General features: G+C 46.9%; 1 protein-coding gene across 3 annotated transcripts; it reads right to left on the bottom strand.

Annotated features, from left to right (window-relative positions):
* Nucleotides 1–3606: 3606 nt before the first annotated feature.
* Nucleotides 3607–18241, bottom strand: rgmd (RGM domain family, member D). Of its 3 annotated transcripts, XM_011473839.4 has the most exons (6): nt 17541–17617; nt 13355–13388; nt 10615–10757; nt 7652–7951; nt 6178–6689; nt 3607–5264 (listed from the first exon to the last, which is right to left on the bottom strand). In XM_011473839.4, the coding sequence occupies exons 2-6, from the start codon at nt 13366–13368 to the stop codon at nt 4578–4580; spliced, it is 1656 nt and encodes a 551-aa protein (XP_011472141.1). In that variant the 5' UTR covers nt 13369–13388; nt 17541–17617; the 3' UTR covers nt 3607–4577. The 3 variants fall into 3 exon arrangements, with proteins under 3 accessions (XP_011472141.1, XP_020557898.1, XP_020557899.1); XM_020702239.2 differs by lacking the exon at nt 7652–7951 and having other exon boundaries at nt 17541–18241; XM_020702240.3 differs by lacking the exons at nt 7652–7951; nt 13355–13388; nt 17541–17617 and having other exon boundaries at nt 10615–10868.
* Nucleotides 18242–22969: the final 4728 nt, after the last annotated feature.

The raw sequence follows: 22969 nt of genomic DNA, 5'->3' as shown, positions 1-22969 counted from the left end.
CTTAAAGAATCTGTGATCTACAAAGACTTTTTTTAACCTCTGTACATCCCATTACCTCCGTTTTCTTCCATCAGGAATCAAAGGAAAAAAAAAAAAAAAAGACCTGAGGTCCACTACACTGAAGAGTGGCATCTGAATAAAAAATTCAACGTGAGGCACAAAAAAGTGGGGCTACTGACTCATGAAATAAATTGTCCCAATTACAATAAAGTGTGGCTCTTGGTCAGCATGCACGGCAGGCAGTTCATCTTTATTACAATCAGTTAATGAAAATCAATCCCCCTCCTGATAAACTCTTATCTCCACGGCCTTTGCGCGCCCCTCGTGCCGGGAGATAATAAATTAGGGTAATATTGCCTTTGATGAGGGAGTGAATTGCAAATTATTGTAACTTTCCAAGATTTATGATGCAGATGCTTAATTTCCTAGCAGGTTTTTCAGGGCGTCAGGGTGCTGGAGGGCCATTTGTTAAAAGTTTGGTGATCTGGACTCGTTAATAAAAAAACACACCCAGACATCCAGGTGATCTCATTTGTTCTAGATTGTTACTGTAGTGTATTCACAAACACACACACCTCTATTCAAACACTCATGCAAACACACTCACACATTCACACCCACACATGCATTCATTCACATACCCAGAAATATGTATTTACTTACACACATTTTACACATTTATACACACACATTGACACACACATCCATACCTTTTCATCCACTTACACACACATGTGTAGCCCTTTTATTAGCTGTGAGTTCATCACTAAACTAAATGCTGCAGCGGCAGATGCTCGGGTTATGAGTGAGAACGATGGTCCATCCTTTCAGCCTGGAGCAGACCATCCCGAAACTTTTTGAAAACCAACATTTTGTGCTTAATTTAGCTGTAACAAATCAAACAAACATGTAACTGTTGGACTAAACTCTATCTTAAATGTGTCCTTTCCTGCCACTGATCCTGTTTTTCTTTCATTCTTGATAAAGCAAAGCTGTGAAACAACCCAAAACATAGTTAAAGCAACCTGGTGCTCCACACATTTGACAATCTCATCGTACAAGAATGTGTCGTCTTCACAGCCAGCTCATTTTGGTCTGAGGAGCAGCATTTATTAAGGCAGCCATCAATCTATCTATTACCAATCAAGGAGAAAACTCACAGCACTATCTATTTATCTTGCCAAGTGCTTTATTATTGTCAAATTAATTTCTCCCGTGAGGTTATCAATCAATCATGCATTTTTTTCTCAACTCATTAGCTTAGTAATTGTCCTTGTTTACAGCAGAAAGTCAGGAACAGGATGTCTTAGAGAGATTGGACAAGCAGTCTGAGACCGGCTTGAGTGGTTTCCTGGTTTTAAACCAGGTTTTAGAAAGACGTTGAAAACTTTTCGTGCCTGAAATAGAGACAGTTTCCTGCCACCTGCCCTGAATCTTGCCTGGATCCTGACTAATCCTCCTTCTTTCTGATGATCTCATGCCTGTTATTGACCCCTGCCTGGCTGACCCTGATTTAGCTTTGTGGACTTTTAGCTGAGCTAATAAACCTGCTATAATTAGAACAAGCCTTAGTTTTGTGACAGAAAACAATGCCAAACATAGACCAAGCAGCAGGAGTTCTTCGCCCAGTGAACCCAACGGGGTTTGCTACTTTGTTGCTGAAGCACGGTCGCCAGCTCCAACATCTAACCTCTGCGACTGAAGCCATCATGTATTGACTGCAAATCAACCCGCCTGTCAGCGACACATCCGCCGACAAACCTCTGTCCTACAGAAGATGCTAAAGTGTCACTGGTGTGCTCTCTCCTGACCTGAGATGCGTGTGAGTGGATAGCTGCACTTTGGACAGGCATGCTGCCATGCTTTGTTGTCCTCTATATAGACGACATCCTGATCTAGTCAGGCTCATTGGATGAGAGCATTGCGCATATCCAGCAGGCGTTACAGCGGCTGAACAAACACAACCTGTATGCCAAAGGAAAGAAATGTGAGCTCCTCAAGGCCTCTGTCACATTTGTGTGTGTGTGTGGGGGGGGGGCAATGGACCAGGGCAAGGTGAAGGCGGTGCTGCAGTGGTCCCAGCAGACCACAGTGAAAGAGCTGCAGCGGTTCCTCTGGTTCGCCAGTTCATTCGTGGCTTCAGCACAATGGTGGCCTTCTCACCTCTCTCCTGAAGGGCACCCGCAAGCGACTGCTCTGGACTCCGGCGGCCGCTGAGGCATTTCAGCCGCTGAAACAGCGATTTACCCAGACACCCATCCTTCCATCACCTGGATCCAGTCATACAATTTATGGTGGAGGTGGACGCCTCTAACACGGGGGTGGAGCAGTGCTCTCACAACCTCATGGTCAGCCAGCCAAGACGTTCCCATGCGCCTACTTTTCCAGAAAACGTAACAATGCCGAGCGGAACTTTGACGTTGGCGACTGGGAACTGCTGGCCATGAAGGACCCTGCCTGACCCTAACTTTGCATTGTGGACTTTTAGCTGTGCTAATAAAACCTTCTGCAATTGGAACCAGCAGTCTGTCCTTTCTTGTGACAGCCACTTCTGCTACGATCCAAAGTAGCTTCCCAGTGATGCTCAAGGCGTTCAGAGCCGAGAAATCCCTAGGAGGAGATTACATTTATTGAATGGACTACATTTTGTTTTTTTTATTGAAGACTCCAAGCGATTCCTAGTCCCGGACCATTTAGATTGAAAATTTGTTCCAGATTATCGGGGGAAACGAACTCTGGTTTAATTAAAGTTACTAAATGTGTCCAGTCTGAATCTTAAAGACGCCCTGGACATGACACTAAACCATAGACTGTAAAAACAATGGATGAATTGAGGTGTGACATCATCCATAGAAAATGCCTTGTGAAATAAAGCCAAATCCCTCACCAATGCTTCCTGGTAGGGGCGGCGCCATGTTGAAACCAGCCTACAGTCATCGTATCTATGGCAATGGTAACAGTAGTTGCCATAGATACGATAACTCAGAGCAACTCGGACCGATCAGTGTCGACTGGTTTCAACATGGCTGATGAGCTGTTCCCTGTTACGGGTCGGCTGTGACACCAGGTAGAAAAGCTGAAGTAAAGACTTTTCACCTCCTTCCAGGGGCCGTCGGGTCTGCTCTATGAATGAGAGAATAAACGTATATCAAATCATCCTTACTGTCTGCGGGGGGGGCAGTGATTCAAGCCTTTTACTAAGAAACTTCTTTTACATATAAGTGCAAACCTCAGAATGGGGGTGGGGGGGTGTAACCTCCCTATCTGCGGTGATGCAGAACTCTGACAAAGGAAGCCAGTACAGCACTCACAGTAACATTTACTCAGAGGGGGGCGGCACATACTGTGGACCCCCCAGGCACACAGCCAGCCTGTCAAACTGGCCTTTACACATTAGGAGCTGCCAGGCCTGATGGACCGAGGACCCCACCTGGACACATCTGGAACTGCTCTGCTCAGAAAAGCATCCTGGGAAGTTTTTCCCAGCATCTCTGACAAAAACAGACATTTTATCGTTTAAATACCAATCAGAGTCAAAAGAGCAGCTTTTGAAATCCGTCGGCCCAAAACCTTTATTAAAACAAAGAAACCTCTGAAATCCTGATGTGGAGTGTCCGTCACTTTAATACACAACATTAAGGATACATCACAACACAGTTTCATAAAATAATCTACCAAACAGCAAAAACACATTTCAGTTTAAACGTCTATACAAAAAGAAAATGTACACATTATAAAACACATATATACACTCTTAATATATTATTATATAAACATTTGACTTTTTTCCCCTTTAAACTGGAAGCCAAACAGCTAGAGGAGCGACTTTCACAGGAAGTAAATGTTGAGTTTAGGTAGTTTCTACAGACAGTTGCTGGTTCCTGCATTTTTCTCAGGAAATCGAAGGAAAAGAAACTTTTAAAAATAAAATCCCACGCTGTTCTGGATCACACATGGGATCTCTGAGTGGCTCTGCTCTGCGTTCCCAAACGTTATCATCCGAGCCGGAGTGTTCCTCCTGGACCTGAGCGGCATCAGAGAACGCAGCTCCAGGTTTCCCGCTGAGAAAAGTCCTGACACCATCTAGGCTGAAAGGTAATTAACAGAGGCTCTGAAATGGTTTTCATATGACTGGTTCCTCATTTAGTTCTGTTTTTCAACCGTTTTTGGAGCCACTCTGAAAAAAGTCCTAAGGCACAGCATCAACCCAAAATGGAAATTTAAATGAAACTGTTGTCTGCATAGAAACACACAGGCGTCCTTATCAACTGAATGAGAATCAAATAAACCCAAAGACTAAATGCTTATTTAGTGCTGCTTATTTCTACCTGGTCCTAATGAGATGAAATCCTGACAATAGAAAATGTTTTTAGACCAATTAGCTATAACTGAATAATTTCCCATGGTACACCTGTCCATCTTTGATTGAAAAACGCTCATTTAATCCTGAAAAACTGGAAATATTTTCACGTAAAAATTAAATCCTTCAAAAGTTCAGATCTTTTTCTTTAAAGATCCGACATCTCTTCTTCCGTCTCTTAGCTGGCAGATCTTCCCCGTTCTCTTTGTTCCGTGTTTTACAGCAGCAGGATGCAGAGGAGAGAGAGCAGGAGGCCGGGCGCTGCTGCCAGCGTCCCAGACGCCCCTCTGCTGGGATTGGGAGGAGTCCTGGGGGGGTTCTGCTTCAGTTTACTGGGTGGAAGCGCCTTCAAGTCCTCCAGGGCGCCGTAGGCCGCCATGGAGAACTCGGGGTCGCCTGTGGTCAGCAAGTCGAACACGCAGGACTGGAAATACACGTCCTCCACCTGCAGGGTCTCTCTGCACTTGGCAGTGGCTCGCTCCACCGTGTAGGCCTGGTGGGGAGGCCGCAGAGGGCCCGGCTCAGTGTTGGCGCCCTGCAGACGGGGGCGCTGGCTTTGGCGGCTCACGGTGTGCTCTTTGATGAGCTCGTTTCGAGGACAGCCGTGCAGGCACAGCTGCAGGCCACCGCCGTCCTCAGAGAAGTCCAGGGTGTCCTCGGGCATGCGGATGGCGAAGGTCAGGTAGCTGCCCACCCGCCTGATGATGATGGAGGTGCCGATGTAACGGGCCTGGATCCTCACCTGCCGACCCACACCGGAGCCGCCTCTCTCCGAGACGCTCAGACTGCCGCTCTCGCCGCCACTTCGAGTCCCGTCCTGGAATGCCAGCGGCAGGTCGTCTGTGGTGGCCTGGTACACCTTCTGATCCGAGCAGCCGAGGTACGACTTGAAGATGACTGTGATCTGAAACAGGAAGTGAAGGCAGCTTTGATGTTCGATGTTGTTAACTAAGGAGAACTGCAGAACAACGTTCCTCTCGGCTGTTAAAGTGTATTTGACCTTTTATTGTTTGTTTGGTCATTTTAGGTTTTTTTTTAAGAAATAAAGTAAAATAAAAAATAGTAATAAATGCATACATTTACAGATCAAATTTAAAAAAATATATTTAAATTAAAATGTTTCTTAAAAAAAAGGCCACACCTGATTTCCGGGTTAAAAAAAAAAACAAATAAAGTCTTTAGCAGTGCACTTTAGAGCCACTAGGGGGCAGCAGAGTATAAAGCATTTTCATCTGCTTTGATGATGTTGATCAAATTTGTTTTATTTTTCCAAGCTCTCATTTTCTTTGGTGGATCGTTCTCTCTACATCTAAAGCAGACTGGATGTGAACTGAAGGTTCTGACGGAAGACCCGCCAGTTTGATCAACACATTCCAGTCTCGGTTATTCCTTTATTTTTCCAGATTATTCTCATATTTTCCCAGAAAGCTCAGAGGTAATGATTTGACCAGAGGCGTGAAAAACATTCCAGATTGCCGATGTGGAGGAAAGTGTTTGACTGAGCGTTAATCACAGCCATATGAGCACCCATGTGTTAAAGGTGGAGCACTCAAGCATGTCTGTGATCCAACACCCTCAAAGGACCCCCCCTCTGCTCCCCTCAGAGATCTGAAGGAGCTTCAAGACACCAGGAATGCTGGAGACCTAAGAGGCTCCACGGCGTGACAATTAACTTCACATGTTTGACGCTTGATGGCAGCGCCGCCACAGCTCTCGATCAAAAACGCTCTGCATCTGGGAGGGGCCTTGTGAGTGAGGCACGGACTGCATTTGAGTTCAAGTATAAGTGAAACGCACGGAGCAGAAATGTCTGTTACCTTGCTGGTTGCTGTGGCGCTTGAGCCGAGGACAACAGGGACATTGGTCACCTGCACCGACAGGAAGCGGTTATCGATCAGTGGCCACGCCCCCTCCACCTTGCAGGTCTGAAACTCATCTCGGAAAGTTCGTAGGTGTGGATCTCCAAATAATCCACAGTGGGCGTACTTCTTCTGCTGAGCGGCCGAGCCGGACATCAGGACCCGGTTCTCATAGTTGCAGAGCTCAGACGCAGCCGGCCGGGGCGTGCTGGGGGATTTGGCGAACGAGGTGGGGCCGTCGCTGGAGCAGTTGTGCTTAAAGAATAACTCCTTAATGGGGAAGACAGCTGAGTGGTAGACCAGATCGCCCCGGCAGCTGCGTGCCTGACGCTTCACGCACAGAGCATAGGCCCGCAGGGCAATGCAGTAGTCCACATCCACAGACGCGTCCTCCTGGAGGCCGCTGGCCAGAGACGTGGACGCCACGTAGTTGGCGTTACACCTCTGGATCCGACACTGCTGGCAGTGAGCTGGACAAGAAAGCAGATCATCATTAGAGCTGAACTGAAACCACTTTGACGAACTTTAAAATCCAAACCAGATTTCCTTCGCTGATCTGTTCCATCTGTAGACAAAACCACATCTCAGCCTCTGATGTGAAGCTCGGCCCGGTGACCCGCTTCCTCACCAAGGTCCAGACCCAGAACTCATGTCCTTCAACCGCCAACAGAAGGGATTTTACGGCTCAAAGGAGCAAAACGGTTCAGTCCGACTGCTGGATTTAGAGCTTGATAAATCCTCATTTACGTGGACAGCGTGTTCTGACTGAACGCCATCCCCCGCTGGTCCAATGACCACAACCTTCCTGTTCCTGTGTTAGTGAGATCTGAATAACTCGTCGTTTGTGACGCAATGCGTTTCCCAGCAGAGGAGCTTGAGGAGCCGAAACATTTCAGAGCACAACCTTCATCATCAACGCGCCCGACAGAAATCCAGACAAACGTTAGACCGCAGCGGTGACCCGTGTACGGACATGTATGACCATAAAGGTTACTCTGTGGACTAGGGCTGCACGATATGAAGAAAACTCGCGATGTGCGATATCAGTGATTAATATTGCGATAACGATATAATTTGCGGTATATAAACAATTAGCAAAACAACCAAAAATATTCTTCCCATTCCATTACAACAGCTTAAAAATTATACTACAAATGACCCTTGTTGACATAGGAGGCGAACATACAACAAAATAGGGCGCCATCCGATTAGTTAACAACGTGAAGGGGTCCATCTGATTGTTCAAATGCAGAAAGGGATTCTTTCAATCCATTAAACACTTCAAGTTGCCATAAGATTGTTTGGCCACATCTATGGTAACCATTTATTGCAAATTTGCTGTCTTTTGCGATATGCATATTGCATAGCTTGATATTGCGATAACAATAAATTTGCGGTATATTGTGCAGGCCTACTGTGGACTAATACTCACCATCTAAAAAATTCATGGAGAAACCCTGAACATGAACCGCCGGCCGGGACGTGCTGGGGGCTTTAGCGGGCCCATCGCTGGAGCAGTTGTGTTTAGAGAATAACTCCTTAATGCGAAAGACGGCTGAGTGGTAGACAAGGTCGCCACGGCAACTGCACGCCTGTCGCTTTGTGCACAGAGCATAGGCCCGCAGGGCAGTGCAGTAGTCCACAGCCGCATCCTCCTGGAGGCCGCTGGCCGGAGACGTAGACGCCACGTAATCCGTGTTACACCTCTTGATCCGACACTGCTGGCAGTGAGCTGGGCGAGAAACCAGATCATCATCAGACCTGAACTGAAACCACTTTGATGAACTAAAAAAAACATAGAAAAAGCCGGAATATGAAGAGCAGGAGAAAATCAGAACATCCCAGTCCAGGAAAGGCCAGGAGACCTGGCTGGCCTGAGCGAGAGGGTCTTGTAGTTTTTTAGTTATAGCTGTAAACCGTTTTATAGTATTAACCGTAAACCGTTTGGTCGATTTTGTAGTTATAACTGTAAACTTTTTATAGTGTTTGTAGTTTTAGCTGTAAACAGTTTTGTAGTTATTTCAGTTATAGCTGTAGACCGTTTGTGTAGTTTTAGGTACAAATATTTTTTTGTAGTTTAACAGTTCTAGCTGTAAACAGTTTTATATTTTTTGTAGTTTTTTTTTAAACTGTTTTGTAGTTTGTGTAGTTTTAGCCTTCAACCATTTGGTCGTTGTTGTAGTTTTAGCTGTAAAGCCTTTTATAGTTTTAGCTGTAAAGTATTTTAAAGTTTTAACTATAAACCGTTTGGCAGTTTTTGTAGTTTTAGGAACAAACTACGTACTTACGTAGTTTTTTTACACACGTCCCGTGTTATTTTAAACGTGTCCTCACGTCACAAATCAGCTGACGTGAACAGCTGGAGGCTACACGCTTCCATACAACAATGCCTCTTTGCTGCCCTCTGCTGGTGACAGCTGCATGCTACTCTGTGATGGATATCGATAAAACTTTATTGCTCATAACTGTGCAACACTGCAGGGCATGACAAATGCTATCACTGATTTAAATGCAACAGTCCCCCCACATTGACTAACATTGGTCTGATTTTAGTAACTGACAGAAAAACCTTTAAAACCATACAGGACATTTCTAAGTTTACCTCCCACCAACCAACAAAAAATGAAGAATTGCCCGCTTTATTTTCTGATGTAGAGAAAAGATGAAGACATCTGACAGTCTCAGCACTTCCAGCTTCGATAACTGTGTGTGTGTGTGTGTGTGGGGGGGGGGGGGGGGTCGTTCTAGGGGCCATCAGCAGTCATGCAGCGCCAACAAATGTGAGGAATCTCCATGAGAGCATTAAACACCAGGATGGTTCTGATGAACGCTGTACATTACATTATTATTGAGGAGTCAGTTAGATTAAATAAATAAATAAAAAAGTAACATCATCTATGGACGGAGTCTGTAACCAGATGCTCTAGAGCCACGTGAGACTTTATGGCTTTATGGAAAAGTGCTAACAATGTTTCAATAAATGTTGTTTTAAACAAACAAGCAAAATGATTGTAAAAGATTTAATCTACTGCGGGAGGGATCTATTATTAGATTTAGCTTAAAGCTCATATTCTGTACTCTGGTTGTATGACAATACTTACTGTTTATTTATTTTTACTTTTGTATAGAAATGCATATACATATTTAGATTTCTACACCCATGTTGTCATGTTTATGGTAAAAACAGAAAAGAAGATATTTAAGTCAGAATGACAGAAATTGTCACGTTTGACTTTCAAGCATTTTAATTCCAGTAAACCTGCATCTGCAGGGCTATAATATTCAACACAGGCTGTATTTTATTTTGAAAGGAATCTTTGTTTCCTGTTGTCAAATTAAAAGAAATTAAAGTAATTATAGAAAATAAAAGTGTAAATATTTGTTTATTGCAAACAGTTAAAAGTTATATTTTAATAAACGTCTATCTTAATTTCAAAAATATAAATATATAGACAAAAACAAAAAAACTGGTCCCACTGGTGAAGAGGGTGACTGCGGTTCTAGACCTGAACCCAACCCCTTCCAGCGTCTATGGCATCACAGGATTAAGGTTTCCAGAAAACAAACTAAGATGCCAAAAGGACTTTTCAGAGATGGGGGGGGGGGGGTCTAGTTTACAGGCGGATTGATGTTTTTAGCTCGTATGATGAAAAATTAAGGAGGAAAAATACTGTTTATTTGTTTATTTATATTTCCCGCTTGTTCTGGTCTGTTGATGTTCTGGTTTCATGTCAAACTCGAACCCCTTTGGTTTTTGGGGAACATCTGGGTCTTTAGGTGAACCTGGTTCGGGTCCTCAGACCTGCGCGTCGTCCCGTGAAGTGCAAGTGAAGGCATCGCAAAATGTTCCGGCCCGGCAGAACCCGTTTGTGATCCTTTACGGTTCCGTTTCTGAACCGGTCCGAGTCTGGCCATCCTCTATGCGGTTCTGGGTGTGAAGGAAAGTCCCGCAGAGCCCACACCGCAGCCCGGCGGGCCGCTAACGGAGGTCTGCGGGCCGGGCGGGAGCGAACCGTCCCTTGCTTGACCGCGGTCTCGCGGGCCCTCGGTCCGTCCGTCCGTCCGGCAGCAGCGCGCTCGTCTCTGGCGGGGCTATGCGGCCTCGCTGCGGGCAGCTGCGGGGTTTCTCCCCGGGAACAAACTTCCCTCTCTCGGGCCTGGGCTCAGAGTTTCAGCCGTGCGTGAAAGTCCCGCTAAGCAGTCGGCTCCGTGAACGCGCGCGGCGACGCTGCGTGAAGTTTCAAACGGGCGCAGCGAACGCTAAAAGCGCCAGACGTTTGCGGTGGAAAACAAGCAAGAAACATGGAAAGTGTTCAAGCACAGATAGCCGTCGTCGGAGTGCGGTTCGCAGCATGCGGGGCGCGCGGCCGGAGCGAGGCGGTGACTCTGACTTACCCGCGGGGCAGAGCAGAGCCAGGAGGAGCATGGTGGCCGCGACACTGTCCCAGAGCTGCCGCCGAGCCGCGAGGAGGGCTCCGCTTCTCCCCATACCAATCCATCCACGCCGAATGGAGCCGCTCGGCTGCTGCACGCGGACGCTGCGGGAAACCACGCAAACAGGCGCTGTCAGTCAAGGGGCCCCCGTCTTCAGGGCGGCTCTCCGGGGGAGGGGTCTGCCGCGCAGAGGTGATTCTGGCCAATGAAAGACTAATTATCCGCCAAGCGCCTGATATTTACATGGGGGGCAAACTGGGGGCCGAGCAGCGGTGTCAACCAATAATTGCCCCAAATCTGATGCTTACGAAACACAAGGAAACTTTCACGCACAGAGGGATGAAAAACCAGGGGGATCTCACCTCTGGGGTTTTGCTGGGAAATCTGTGGAATAAAACTGAATTTTGTCAGGCTGCAGCTGTAGGAGGTCTGAGGAGGAGATCTGCATGCAGCTGCAGGAGGTCTGAGGAGGAGATCTGCATGCAGCTGTAGGAGGTCTGAGGAGGAGATCTGCATGCAGCTGCCGGAGGTTTGAGGTGGAGATCTGCATGCACAGGAGGTTTGAGGAGGAGATCTGCATGCAGCTGTAGGAGGTCTGAGGAGGAGATCTGCATGCAGCTGTAGGAGGTCTGAGGAGGAGATCTGCATGCAGCTGTAGGAGGTCTGAGGAGGAGATCTGCATGCAGCTGCAGGAGGTTTGAGGTGGAGATCTGCATGCACAGGAGGTCCGAGGAGGAGATCTGCATACAGCTGTAGGAGGTCTGAGGAAGAGATCTGCATGTACAGGAGGTCTGAGGAGGAGATCTGCATGCAGCTGCAGGAGGTCTGAGGAGGAGATCTGCATGCAGCTGTAGGAGGTCTGAGGAGGAGATCTGCATGCAGCTGCCGGAGGTTTGAGGTGGAGATCTGCATGCACAGGAGGTTTGAGGAGGAGATCTGCATGCAGCTGTAGGAGGTCTGAGGAGGAGATCTGCATGCAGCTGTAGGAGGTCTGAGGAGGAGATCTGCATGCAGCTGTAGGAGGTCTGAGGAGGAGATCTGCATGCAGCTGTAGGAGGTCTGAGGAGGAGATCTGCATGCAGCTGCAGGAGGTCTGAGGAGGAGATCTGCATGCAGCTGTAGGAGGTCTGAGGAGGAGATCTGCATGCAGCTGCCGGAGGTTTGAGGTGGAGATCTGCATGCACAGGAGGTTTGAGGAGGAGATCTGCATGCAGCTGTAGGAGGTCTGAGGAGGAGATCTGCATGCAGCTGTAGGAGGTCTGAGGAGGAGATCTGCATGCAGCTGTAGGAGGTCTGAGGAGGAGATCTGCATGCAGCTGCAGGAGGTTTGAGGTGGAGATCTGCATGCACAGGAGGTCTGAGGAGGAGATCTGCATACAGCTGTAGGAGGTCTGAGGAAGAGATCTGCATGTACAGGAGGTCTGAGGAGGAGATCTGCATGCAGCTGCAGGAGGTCTGAGGAGGAGATCTGCATGTACAGGAGGTTTGAGGAGGAGATCTGCATGCAGCTGCAGGAGGTTTGAGGTGGAGATCTGCATGCAGCTGCAGGAGGTTTGAGGTGGAGATCTGCATGCAGCTGCAGGAGGTTTGAGGTGGAGATCTGCATGCAGCTGCAGGAGGTTTGAGGTGGAGATCTGCATGCAGCTGTAGGAGGTCTGAGGAGGAGATCTGCATGTACAGGAGGTCTGAGGAGGAGATCTGCATGCAGCTGCAGGAGGTTTGAGGAGGAGATCTGCATGTACAGGAGGTCTGAGGAGGAGATCTGCATGCAGCTGCAGGAGGTTTGAGGAGGAGATCTGCATGTACAGGAGGTCTGAGGAGGAGATCTGCATGCGGCTGCAGGAGGTTTGAGGAGGAGATCTGCATGTACAGGAGGTCTGAGGAGGAGATCTGCATGCAGCTGTAGGGGGTCTGAGGAGGAGATCTGCATGCAGCTGTAGGAGGTTTGAGGTGGAGATCTGCATGCACAGGAGGTCTGAGGAGGAGATCTGCATACAGCTGTAGGAGGTCTGAGGAGGAGATCTGCATGCAGCTGTAGGAGGTCTGAGGAGGAGATCTGCATGCAGCTGTAGGAGGTCTGAGGAGGAGATCTGCATGTACAGGAGGTCTGAGGAGGAGATCTGCATGCAGCTGTAGGAGGTCTGAGGAGGAGATCTGCATGCAGCTGCAGCTGCTGGTTTATGGTTTGATGCACAAAAATATTTGATGAACTCAAAATTCAGGACTAAAAGTTTCTTGTTTTCAAGCATTTCTGGTTTTGGTGCAGCTGCAACATTTGGATCAGATGAGGCTGTTTCATGTTTCATGCACGTTACTGCAGCTCTGGAGGATTGTGGGATTCAAACATGTAAGCTGCAGGCAGCATGCATGTGTTGATACACTGACAGCAGTGGGCTGTTGTGTTCTGACCGTGGACTGGGACGGTGTTTGTTGGATGGAGAATGTGGAGGACTCGGGTGGAGATTGTCTGAGCTGAAGAAGGGCCCCGGCCACACTGGATCCACTGTGTTAAGTCTCGCCCCATCAGAAGGATCTACCTGACTCCGTTTACCCAGCTAATTTTGGGGTTTCCTGCTCGGCTGCAGCTCACTCTCGTGTTTTAATCCCACCCCCCTCAACAGGTTGCTCCTCACTTTCCTTGTGTTTCAACAGAGCAGGGTTGCCGAGAGGGAACCCAAAGGTAATTCTTTTAGATCCTCACCTGTCAGGAAGCATGAGGCGACGTCTGGAATCACCTGAAGAAGAAGAAACAGCGAGGGTTTGAAGCTGATCATAAACATCGCTGCTTGCCGTTCAGTAAATAATGTGAGCTTCCACTTTGTTGTCACGACGACCACTGAAGCAAACGGATCCATGACGACAGAGAGGAAGAACTCAGCCATGAAAACAGCTCATGGAGGCATGTTGGCCTCCATGGAGGAGAAAGAGCTCTTTCTTCTCTTCCTCCTGACCTTACATTGTAGAACACAAGCACATGCACACACACAAGAGTGTTCATTAAGACACACTAACAATTGGAAACAAAAGAAATTTGAAACTTTTTTCACGTTTCTCTTCAGAGTGAGAACAGACAGAGGAGTTTGGGTCAGACATGGGAACCTTCGGAGAACCCTGAAGGAATGTTTGGGTGTTCAAACAGGAGAAATGCTGGGAGGGGAGGAAAAGGGGGAGGGAAGGATTGGGTTTCCTCTGACAGAGAGTCTGGGCTGCCCCACATGTTCCTCATTAAAGTCCTCACACTGTGGGACCAGTTCCACGCCAGGATGCTTGTTTTTGTCATTAGGCCTAACCGGCTGTGGTGCAGTGGAAGCCTAGGAGCAGTCTTGGTGCGATCTTACGGGTCGGCGTGTCAGATGTCAGGACAAATGTGGTTTTCTGTGTGTGAAAACTGTCAATTTCAAACAGTTTTTCTTCAGTTTGCTCAGCAGCTGAAAGCCCAACATCATTAATGTGATTCCAGCTTCATTTCATGTCCGTCCGGATTTGTCCACAGAGACGTTTGTCCTGGAGGTTGATGACATCAGAGGCTGGAATCAGCACTCTGCTGGAACCACGTGGCTGCAGTAGACGCTCACGCTTATTGAATTTTCAACAGGATTGAAAAAGAAAGTGAATGTTTTTATTTTTCATTTATTTGGGCTCAGTTTTGTTTGGGGGGGGGGGGGGGGGTCACCACGTGAATTAAAGTGGCCCCCAGTTCCACAGTGACACAAACTGTTGAAAGCCAGCATGCCGGGTTCAGAGGGGATTTGTTATCTCGGTAGAGATAAGGCAAACTGTGGTGTGAGTGAATATGAGGTAGGGCTGATAGCATCTTAACTCAAGGATCCCACTTATGGCTCCCTGATTGATGACTGACAGCCACACTGGGGGGGGGGGGTTGGTAGTGTTTTTTTAACACTTCCTCCTCCATGCGGGGTTTGCTGTCTTCCTTCAGATCTTTGGACAAACAGGAATTGTGGATTTCTGTGGACTAATTTGACTTTGGCACCAACAGAAAGTCCAGCGCTGAAGCGAATGCCTCACAGCGGTGTGCTCCTCCTCTGGCAGGTAGGCCCAAGTCTGGGGTCACAGGGTCACCCCAACCTGATGAGGGATGATGAGTAAAATAAATGGAGAGCGTCACACAGAGGGACTTCTGATGTCCTCAGCCAAAATGAAGAGTTCAGGGCTGTTTGACCTCTGACCCCACAGGCCCTGCCTGCATTTTTGGGCTGTGAGTGTTTCTCTTTGCATCAGCCAGTGAGGAAAAGGAAGAATCTCTTTTTCTTTGTCTTTAGTTACAGCTACGTCTTATTTAAAATACCCCATGATGTTTATAGCAGTGCAGTTAGTTTAGATAAAAGTTTGAATGATCTCGAGTTGTAAAGTGTTTTTTCTTCTAAACTTTATCCGTGATTTCCATGCATTGTAGATGACATAAACACAGACAGCACTCCATGGAGCCATCACGCCAAAAACATTAGCTGGAAGCTCCTCCCACGCACAGCGAGAGCGCCACGTACAGGAACGCACTTTTAGACAATTCGCTGCACGGCGAAAGAGGGGTGGCCGACAGGAATTTTTCCGTGCGAATGGCGTTCGGTGTGAATGGAGCCTGAATCCATCCCCTAATTTATTAAAGTGGCTGCGTCGACCACTAAATTAAAGTCCCCAAGCTAGCAAAGACGACAACAAAAAAGAAACAAATTTGTGTCTTTTGGCAGAAAAGAGGAAACGGAGACTTCCGCTTCAAAGAGACTTCCACTTCAAAATAAAATAAATCTGCATTTAACAGACAAAAACTTGGAGTCTTTTCTCCAAATATGGTTTTATTGTGACAGTTGTTCCGACAGACCATGATAATAATGCAGAATATTCAGCAACTGGCTGTCTAATGTTACGAGGATGCTGCTGATAAAGTTATTCAAAAGGTGGATTTAAGTTTATCATATTTAGAAAATACCAGTTTTAGTGACAGTTTTTTAAATGTATTCAACGCGCACATCAACCGTACAAGAGAACTGGACTGAGCACGTCTGACGTCATCCATAGAAAATGGCTTACTTCCTGCTCCAATCAAATGAAGTCAATTCAGTCGCCATTTTCCTGCCATGTTGGAACCTGAAGACTAGTTATAAACTGATTGGTCAGTTTATAACTAGAATAACTTGAACTATAGAAAAAAAATATTTTTTTAATGAGGATTATCAAAAAGATGCTAAAACAAGATATCAAATCCAGAACAGTTCTTTTGACCAATACAATGACTGAGTAACAGCTGTTTATTTCTCTATAGAAGTCTATGGCCTTTTGCGGGTACTTCCTGTTTGGAACGCAAGGGAGGAGGAGTCACTCAGTCCAGTTCTCAGATACAGTCAGTTGTCTCACATTAGAAGTTGGATGAGGCTGAAGTTGGCATCTGATTTCATAGTTTCCACTTTGACTGTTGCATGCTAAAATCTTCATTACATTTTTTTTATTCCTACATGAAATCTAGTCAAAAAATAAAGTTTAAAGCAGCTGCAGATATTTTCATCATTTGGCTGCCAGAGCAAAACATTAAATAAAGGACTCCTGTTGAACTTTATTAGCGACCGCCGAAGATCAAATGTGAGCTCATCAAGAACAACAAAAAACAGAAATATTCAAGTAGCAGGGACTCCAGTGTCACTTATTATCAGGAAGAAAGTGAAAATTGATCCTTCATTTTTACTTTTCATGAACTTTACTCAGGTCAAATATAATCAGATGTTCTTGTGAAACATGTTCAAGGGTGTTTGGATTTTTAAAAACCTGTTTTAGTGAAAACAATGTTATTAAGTGTTAATAAAACATTAAAAATGAAATCAAAAACTGTAAGTCATCACTTGAGATGAATCCAAAAAGTTAATTCAGTGCAACACCAAGAATAAAAATCCTCCCGAAAACTTGTTTATAAAAAATATTGATCTTTTGTTTCCATTTTAAAATCACAAAAAGCACAGCTGTTTTCCCGCCTCAGCTTTTGATTTTTTAGTGCAGCTTTGTGTCTGATCCAGACACTAAATAAACGACAGACAAACGTCAAATATATGATCTATTACATGGAAAGTGAGAACATTTAATGAAAAGATAAAACTAAATTATATTTATAGAGCAGCTCAGTGGACACATATCTACATTGTTGTTTGTCGCTCCAGGTCCATGCCTCACCTGCCTCCCCTGACCACATTCCCCTGATTAAAACTTATCTCAACAAGGAAGCAAAAAGTCCTGAACCGACTTTTTCCCAGTCATGGAAGTTGTAAGGCTGGTTAAGGTGTAGCACTCATCCATCGGTTGAAACGTGAACCTCTTTTGTGTCACGACACTCTTGACGCCAGCAACAGCTGATAGGTTATTGTTTCTACCCCCACCCCCCACCACCAAAGGACAACTGTCATGGACCAGGAATAGTTGGGGCACCAGTGACCAACACAGGAGCACATTTTCCACAGATTCAAAGCACCTCAGAGGTGGGAGGAAACGCAGCAGCCAGTGGGGTGAAGCCCTTCAGCTGCTGATTCCGACCACAATCGTGTGTGTTTGGGGGGGGGGGGGGGGGGGGGGGGGGGGGGTTAGTGACGAGCAGGGAAATCAATACGACTGTTTTCCACACCTTTGAGTTTTAGCAGATGTTCCTCACATTCGGAGAGCATGAGCTGCTCCTGATGAGGTCAGATGTGTTCATGCATGTTGGAGCCAAAACTTTGAAACCTTTATTAGTGAAGGTCCACAAACGCTGTCAGGCTGCAGGAGATCTTCCATCTGCTGCTGTTGGGTTTTTACAGGCAGGGAGGCATTTTGATGACAGATTTGGATGAATTTAAAAGTTCTGATTAGCAGCTGGAGCATTCAAATGAGGAGATCAAAGAAGGGCGACATACCTTCAACAGAGTCTGGGGTCAGTTCTGCAGCGTGGAGCCCGACGCTGGCAGGAGTTCCAAATGGCCGACGCCTTCTACCCTCGCTCCCTCCACCACTCCAGCCCGCCAACTAAGAGCTCCGGCAGCGGTGGGGACAGATAGCCATTGGAGGCGCGTGACAACAGCTGTCCGTTTGGCAGTTTGGCCGCTCGGCGCTTTGATCAGAGCGGGATGCTAGTGAGTGATGCGGCCTAATTCCTACATATCTGGGCAGGGCGCTGCGGCACAAAGGAAGAAGTCAAAGCTTTTGCTGAACGGAAAAAAGATTGAAACACAATCATATGTCGGCAGACGTGCTTTTGCAAACACACCCACGGCGACATGACAATCAGAACAGACACATTTTCGGGCTTAAAGCCACGTGTCTGAGTTGGAAAGCTTCCCATCATTCCCGCAGACAGATTGATGTGGGTGCAGCCGAGCCCCCGGCGGAGCAGAGCATGAGCACCACATCGTCCACTGAAACCCCAAACCTGTCCGTGCAACCCCCATCTCTTTTTGTCAGCCAAAACTCCTCTGCAGTTTTCTGCTCGCCAAACGGAGCCGCCCTGCGGCTTCATCTACATCCAACAGTGATAAAAGGAGAAATGATGAGAATCTGCAAACAAGAGTGATCATGCCCTGTAATGTGTGTCTGGCTGCTGCTAACAGGAGATGTGAGTGAGGCTGTGTGATGCAGACTGAGTCAGCGCGCTCGCTTCTGGATACCAGCATGCTTTCAGGTGATTTATGGACGTGGGGAAGCCAGACGTGAGGCCTGGGGTTAAACAAAAGCACTTCCCTCAAGTCTGATGAAGACTTTTACAGGAAATCCACACAGGTGACTCCATCCAACCTTTCGGACCCCCTAGTTGTTCTGCATTTGTACATTTAATGCCACACCTCCAAACTGAGAGAAGAGGAAGAGACCACTGCTCCTGGAGCGTCTGAGCAAACCCTGCATCTGTTTGAGTTCCTGGGAACCAAGAGTGAAATTTCCTGAATCTGAAGCCTGAATGCATTTATCAAAGCTGCCTCTTTGTCTGCACAGGATTTTGGCTGCAGTTTTTTTTTCAGGCCAGCAGCTGTTCTTGCAGACAGCTGCACCGGCCGTTCGCTGTGGCCCAGAGGCAATTAAAAAAATCAAGCCAATGTTGTGTTTTAGTTGATCCATCGCTATTTCTATACATAATCCCCTCTCTCATGCCACCACACTCTTTAATGGGCACACATGCCGATGCCGGCCCTTTCTCAGGCATGCTCGCGTTTGCTCATCCACACTGAGAATGCCAACTGTCGCGGTGGAATGGAGAGTCTTTTTGTTACAAAATCCTCCAAATTGTGATGACATGACAACACCGGATTTGAGGCATTTTTGAGGCCAGAGCCGAGGGGAGCCACGTAATCTCCAAGACTTACTGGTCCACACATTTTTTCCATGTCTTCCCCGGTGGAGGTATGCGACCACACCAAGTCTGACTGGCGTCACGGCGGCATTCAGCGGAGGTTAAATGTAGCCGAGGCCATGCCTTGTGGCACAAGCACCGGTGCATTCTTGAAAGTCCACGTAAACGCTCGCATTCATGGCAGAGCCCTGCATGCTCAGTGGCGCTTGTAGCTTTGGAGCGTGCACACATGCACAGTTGTTCCCGCCTCTCACAGCACACGGCAGGTGTGAGCTGGAGCTCCATCCAGCTGGCCGGGGCCTTGAAGCTGAGCGACATATTCCGAACAGCTTTTCCATTGTTTTTAAATGTGTGTGCTCTGCTGCGTCTGCTCTGGAGAATTGGACTGGATTAAGTCTTTGGCTGATGGGCTGCATGAGCCTCCTGACATTTACCACACGTGGCCTCCGAGCGTTCCTTCTACCAGAACACGTTCTCATTCCTTCCTTCAGCCACAGAGGACTTCCTCGGCATCAAACTGCAGAAACTTGTCCAAGCAATAAGAACAGGAGACGTTCACAGCAACAAAACTTGATGTCTGTTCACCTTCAGTACAGAAAGAGTATTTACTTATTTGTGAGATAAATGGAGCATAAATAATCCTTAAGGAATATTTACATATTCTATTAAAAAACGTTTTTTTAATGAACATTTGGACATTTAAAGTTTTGTTCTTCATATTTTATTCATCGTGGACTAATTTTTTGAAAACTTAGATATTCTGCCGTCAACAGAAGAAATGAAAAGTAAAAAAAAGGGATTAAAGCGGCATTGTGTGGCCCGCAGGCACTGCTCACTCTTTCCCTCCGCCCCCGTTTCTCTGGTCACAGCTGCGTGTGACAAATTCATAGAAAACCAAAGAAAACATTTTTTTAAGGTGGTTTTATCTCCATAGCGACCGTTTTATTTTTTGGTCGCCTGGGGGTAACAAATAGGTCTATTTCATTTGTAGAAGAATCGGCAAAAACACATTTTTGGATTTCCTTGGCAAGTGAGGTTTTTGTAAACCACGCCCACATTCCTGATATGTTCATATCGTTTCTCTTAGCTTGAGCCAACAACTCATGTATTGAATTTTCACAGTATTCCACCTAAAAATGCGCAAGCAATAAAAGGACTGCAACAGTAGTGAGCTTGTGCGCTAACATTGTTCAAAATCTACAAACTTTAACATCCCAGTGATGCAGCAGGAGTTAAATTCCTAGGAGAAGTTTACATTTGTAGAAGGTACAAAGGTGAATTTTTATTTTTACATTCAAGATGGTTGCCTCATACCAAGGTCAAAGGTCAACAAAACATAAATTGTGGTGTAGACTAAACCTGGTGTGTAAAATTTTGTGAAAATTGCTCAAACATAAGTTTTTTTGTCCCATATTGAGGGGAATTGTGAAAAGTACCAAATTTCACTGCACTGGCCGACTAGCTGTAGGTCCTGTGGCCATCCCATAATTATCTTAAACCTTCCTTTGGATTTCCCTGATACAGTATTTCTTTGAGGTTTGCTTGGTGGATTTCTTGCATTTAACCCTTGTGCTGTCTTAGATGACCCCACCCTTGCATTGACGTGTTCTCCCTACCATGACAAAGGTGGATAAAGGTGGAAAGGTTTCATGTAATCCATGGACACCAGTGAAGATCACAAATCATTGAAGAAAAAAGGTTCAGTGCACTGTCTAGTAGTGGGTCTAAATGACCCAACTCCCAACGTTAAAGTACATAGGATAGCACAAGGGTTAAAGACGTTTGAACACAGGAGATGCTGAGTTGAAGTTTGCAAGTAATGAGAGGCCCACAGCTGAACACTTCAGAGCTCTGATGACCCCCCCCCTCCGGACAGATGATCCCCATCACTCATTTGAAACCGCGGCTGCAATGAAGGACAGACACTCCATTATGAGCCAAAGACTTTACCATGTGTGGACTGCACAGGCTTAAAAAGGAAGTGAGGACCATATGATCTGGTTATTTCCAACTTCCTGTGGAGTCTTGTCTGATATTTGCTGGGAATGGAGGGCCTGTCATCTCCCTTCCCCCCAATCCAGAGCTGGGGAACTTCCTGTCGGCCACATGTGCACCGCTGCTTGCTGAACTTTGTCTTCTATGAGCGTTGGATCGACAAACTAACCTCAAGTTCTAGAAATCTATCCAGCTACTGACTGCTGCTAAAAACACACATCTCTCCACAACGAAGCCCCCACAGGTCTGATCAGGGCTGTAGCATCCCTATTATAATGCGACAGGGGGTCAAAGCTGCAGCAGACTGGCAGACAGACAGCGTCCCACACCTGTAAATGCTGCGGCAGGAGCAGAGATGGCCCCAGCAGCGCTGGTGGGTGGGGGCCGGGTGTGATCAGGAAGAATGAGAAACCGGGGCAGAAGCAATCTGAGACGTCTACGCCTCTGTCTGCAGCTGTGGACTCACTTTTCTTCTCCTAGCTGCACAGCTGCAGACCGGCGGCGCTGCACGTATTTACTCATGACCCCCCCAGACTTCTCGATCCATTGATGTTTGTTTGACGCACACGGCAGAGGGGGGGGGGGGGACTCTATTGGCCCGAGCTCAGAGTCGGCTGGTGCTGGAGGAGAACATCTTCATCTTTAAAGACAAATCAGATTCATTAGTCAGAGTTTTTGGATTTGTGGTGTCGCACGGCGCCATTTGTCTTTCTGACATTTGAACAAGTGTTAGAATGTGTAGGCAGCAGATGACTTTAGCATTTCTTTGGTCAAAAGTTGTTTGCATGAATGAGTGACCAGCAAACACCGTAAAGATGGAGGAACTTCGCCGGCACGACCACACCATGCTGCTCATGCAGAGTGGGTGGGGGCTGATCCATGCATCTGCAGGCTGAACCAGAGGACAGGGGGAAGGAGGTGGGGGTGGGTAGGGTAAATGTGGCACCGGTCTGAGAGCTGAGCGCTCGGTCGGCGCACTTTTGTTGCCAGATCACAACCAGATGTGCCAAGTGTGTCCAAACAGGAATGACTGCATGAAGGCAATTTTCAGCAATTTGTCAGATTTTAACCCCCCCCCCCCCCCCTCTCCTCCTCCTCTCATCCCACCCATCCCCCACCCACCGTCATCTCCTGAAAGACAAATACAGAGTTTAACGGGATCCTTTCTGACAGGAACCAAAGCAGAACTGCCGCTGCAGAAGACTTTCACACCAGGGACAAACGGCTTAAACAATCACTTCTTTATTTAGACGATCAAAGCTGAGATCAATAAAAACAGGGAATTCCTGCAGACTGCGAACGAGTCTTTCACTGTTCTGGGCTGGGGAGCATTGGGGATTTCTGCTCTCGCTGCTTTTCCAACCTGCCCGCCCTGTGTAGGCCTCCTGCACAGGAAATTGAGAGAAGTGGTTCATATTTATAGCAGCTGTGAAAAGTACAAACTCCAGGGACTGAAGGCTGGAGAGGAAGCTCACTTACAGGCCCTCTGTTCCCTCAGCGGTTCTTCAACCTTCACAGTTAACTAAAGCTTCGGTCTTTAAAACAAAAAAACCCAAAGGTTTCATCTAGAACCGAACCAGAACCCCTGAGCAGGAATGGGACTCTAAGTATTCATCTCAACTAGCTGCAGACGTTTGGAAAGCAGAGCTCTGTCCTCGGGGAATAATGAAAGAGACAACTCATTGTGGGGGGGGTTGATCATTCAGTCAGTCATGTGTCTTGTTGCTCCCCGTGAAAGCTCAGGTTCAGCTCCAGATCCTGTTTTTGTTTGTTGCCTCATTGCTCTGGAATTCCGGAGAACCTCTATTTTTGAGCAGATCATCTGGCTTCAGCATTTAGACGGCACCTGAAACTGAGTAAACATCAGATTTACACAATCACTTCTGCTGCAGTTTGGGTTCCACCTCTACAAGCAGGAGGAACAGACTAGCGTGGAAAAAAGGTAGAAATCAAGTCAGTTCCAGTCAATAAAACTGCAATGTTTTTTCTGGGGGGGGGGGTTGCTATAAC

This window comes from Oryzias latipes, chromosome 4 (genome assembly GCF_053564925.1).
Source record: "Oryzias latipes strain Hd-rR chromosome 4, Olatipes_Hd-rR_3.1".
NCBI classification, from domain to species: Eukaryota; Metazoa; Chordata; class Actinopteri; order Beloniformes; family Adrianichthyidae; genus Oryzias; species Oryzias latipes.
This window is presented reverse-complemented; position numbering and strand designations above follow the sequence as displayed.

Excerpts from the sequence above, each read along its gene's own strand:
- rgmd (XM_011473839.4), bottom strand. Across the intron at positions 7,952-10,614 it reads GGCTCTGCTCTGCCCCGCGG|CTCACTGCCAGCAGTGTCGG; the intron begins GTAAGTCAGAGT and ends TTTCTCGCCCAG. Across the intron at positions 5,265-6,177 it reads GCGCCACAGCAACCAGCAAG|ATCACAGTCATCTTCAAGTC; the intron begins GTAACAGACATT and ends TTCCTGTTTCAG.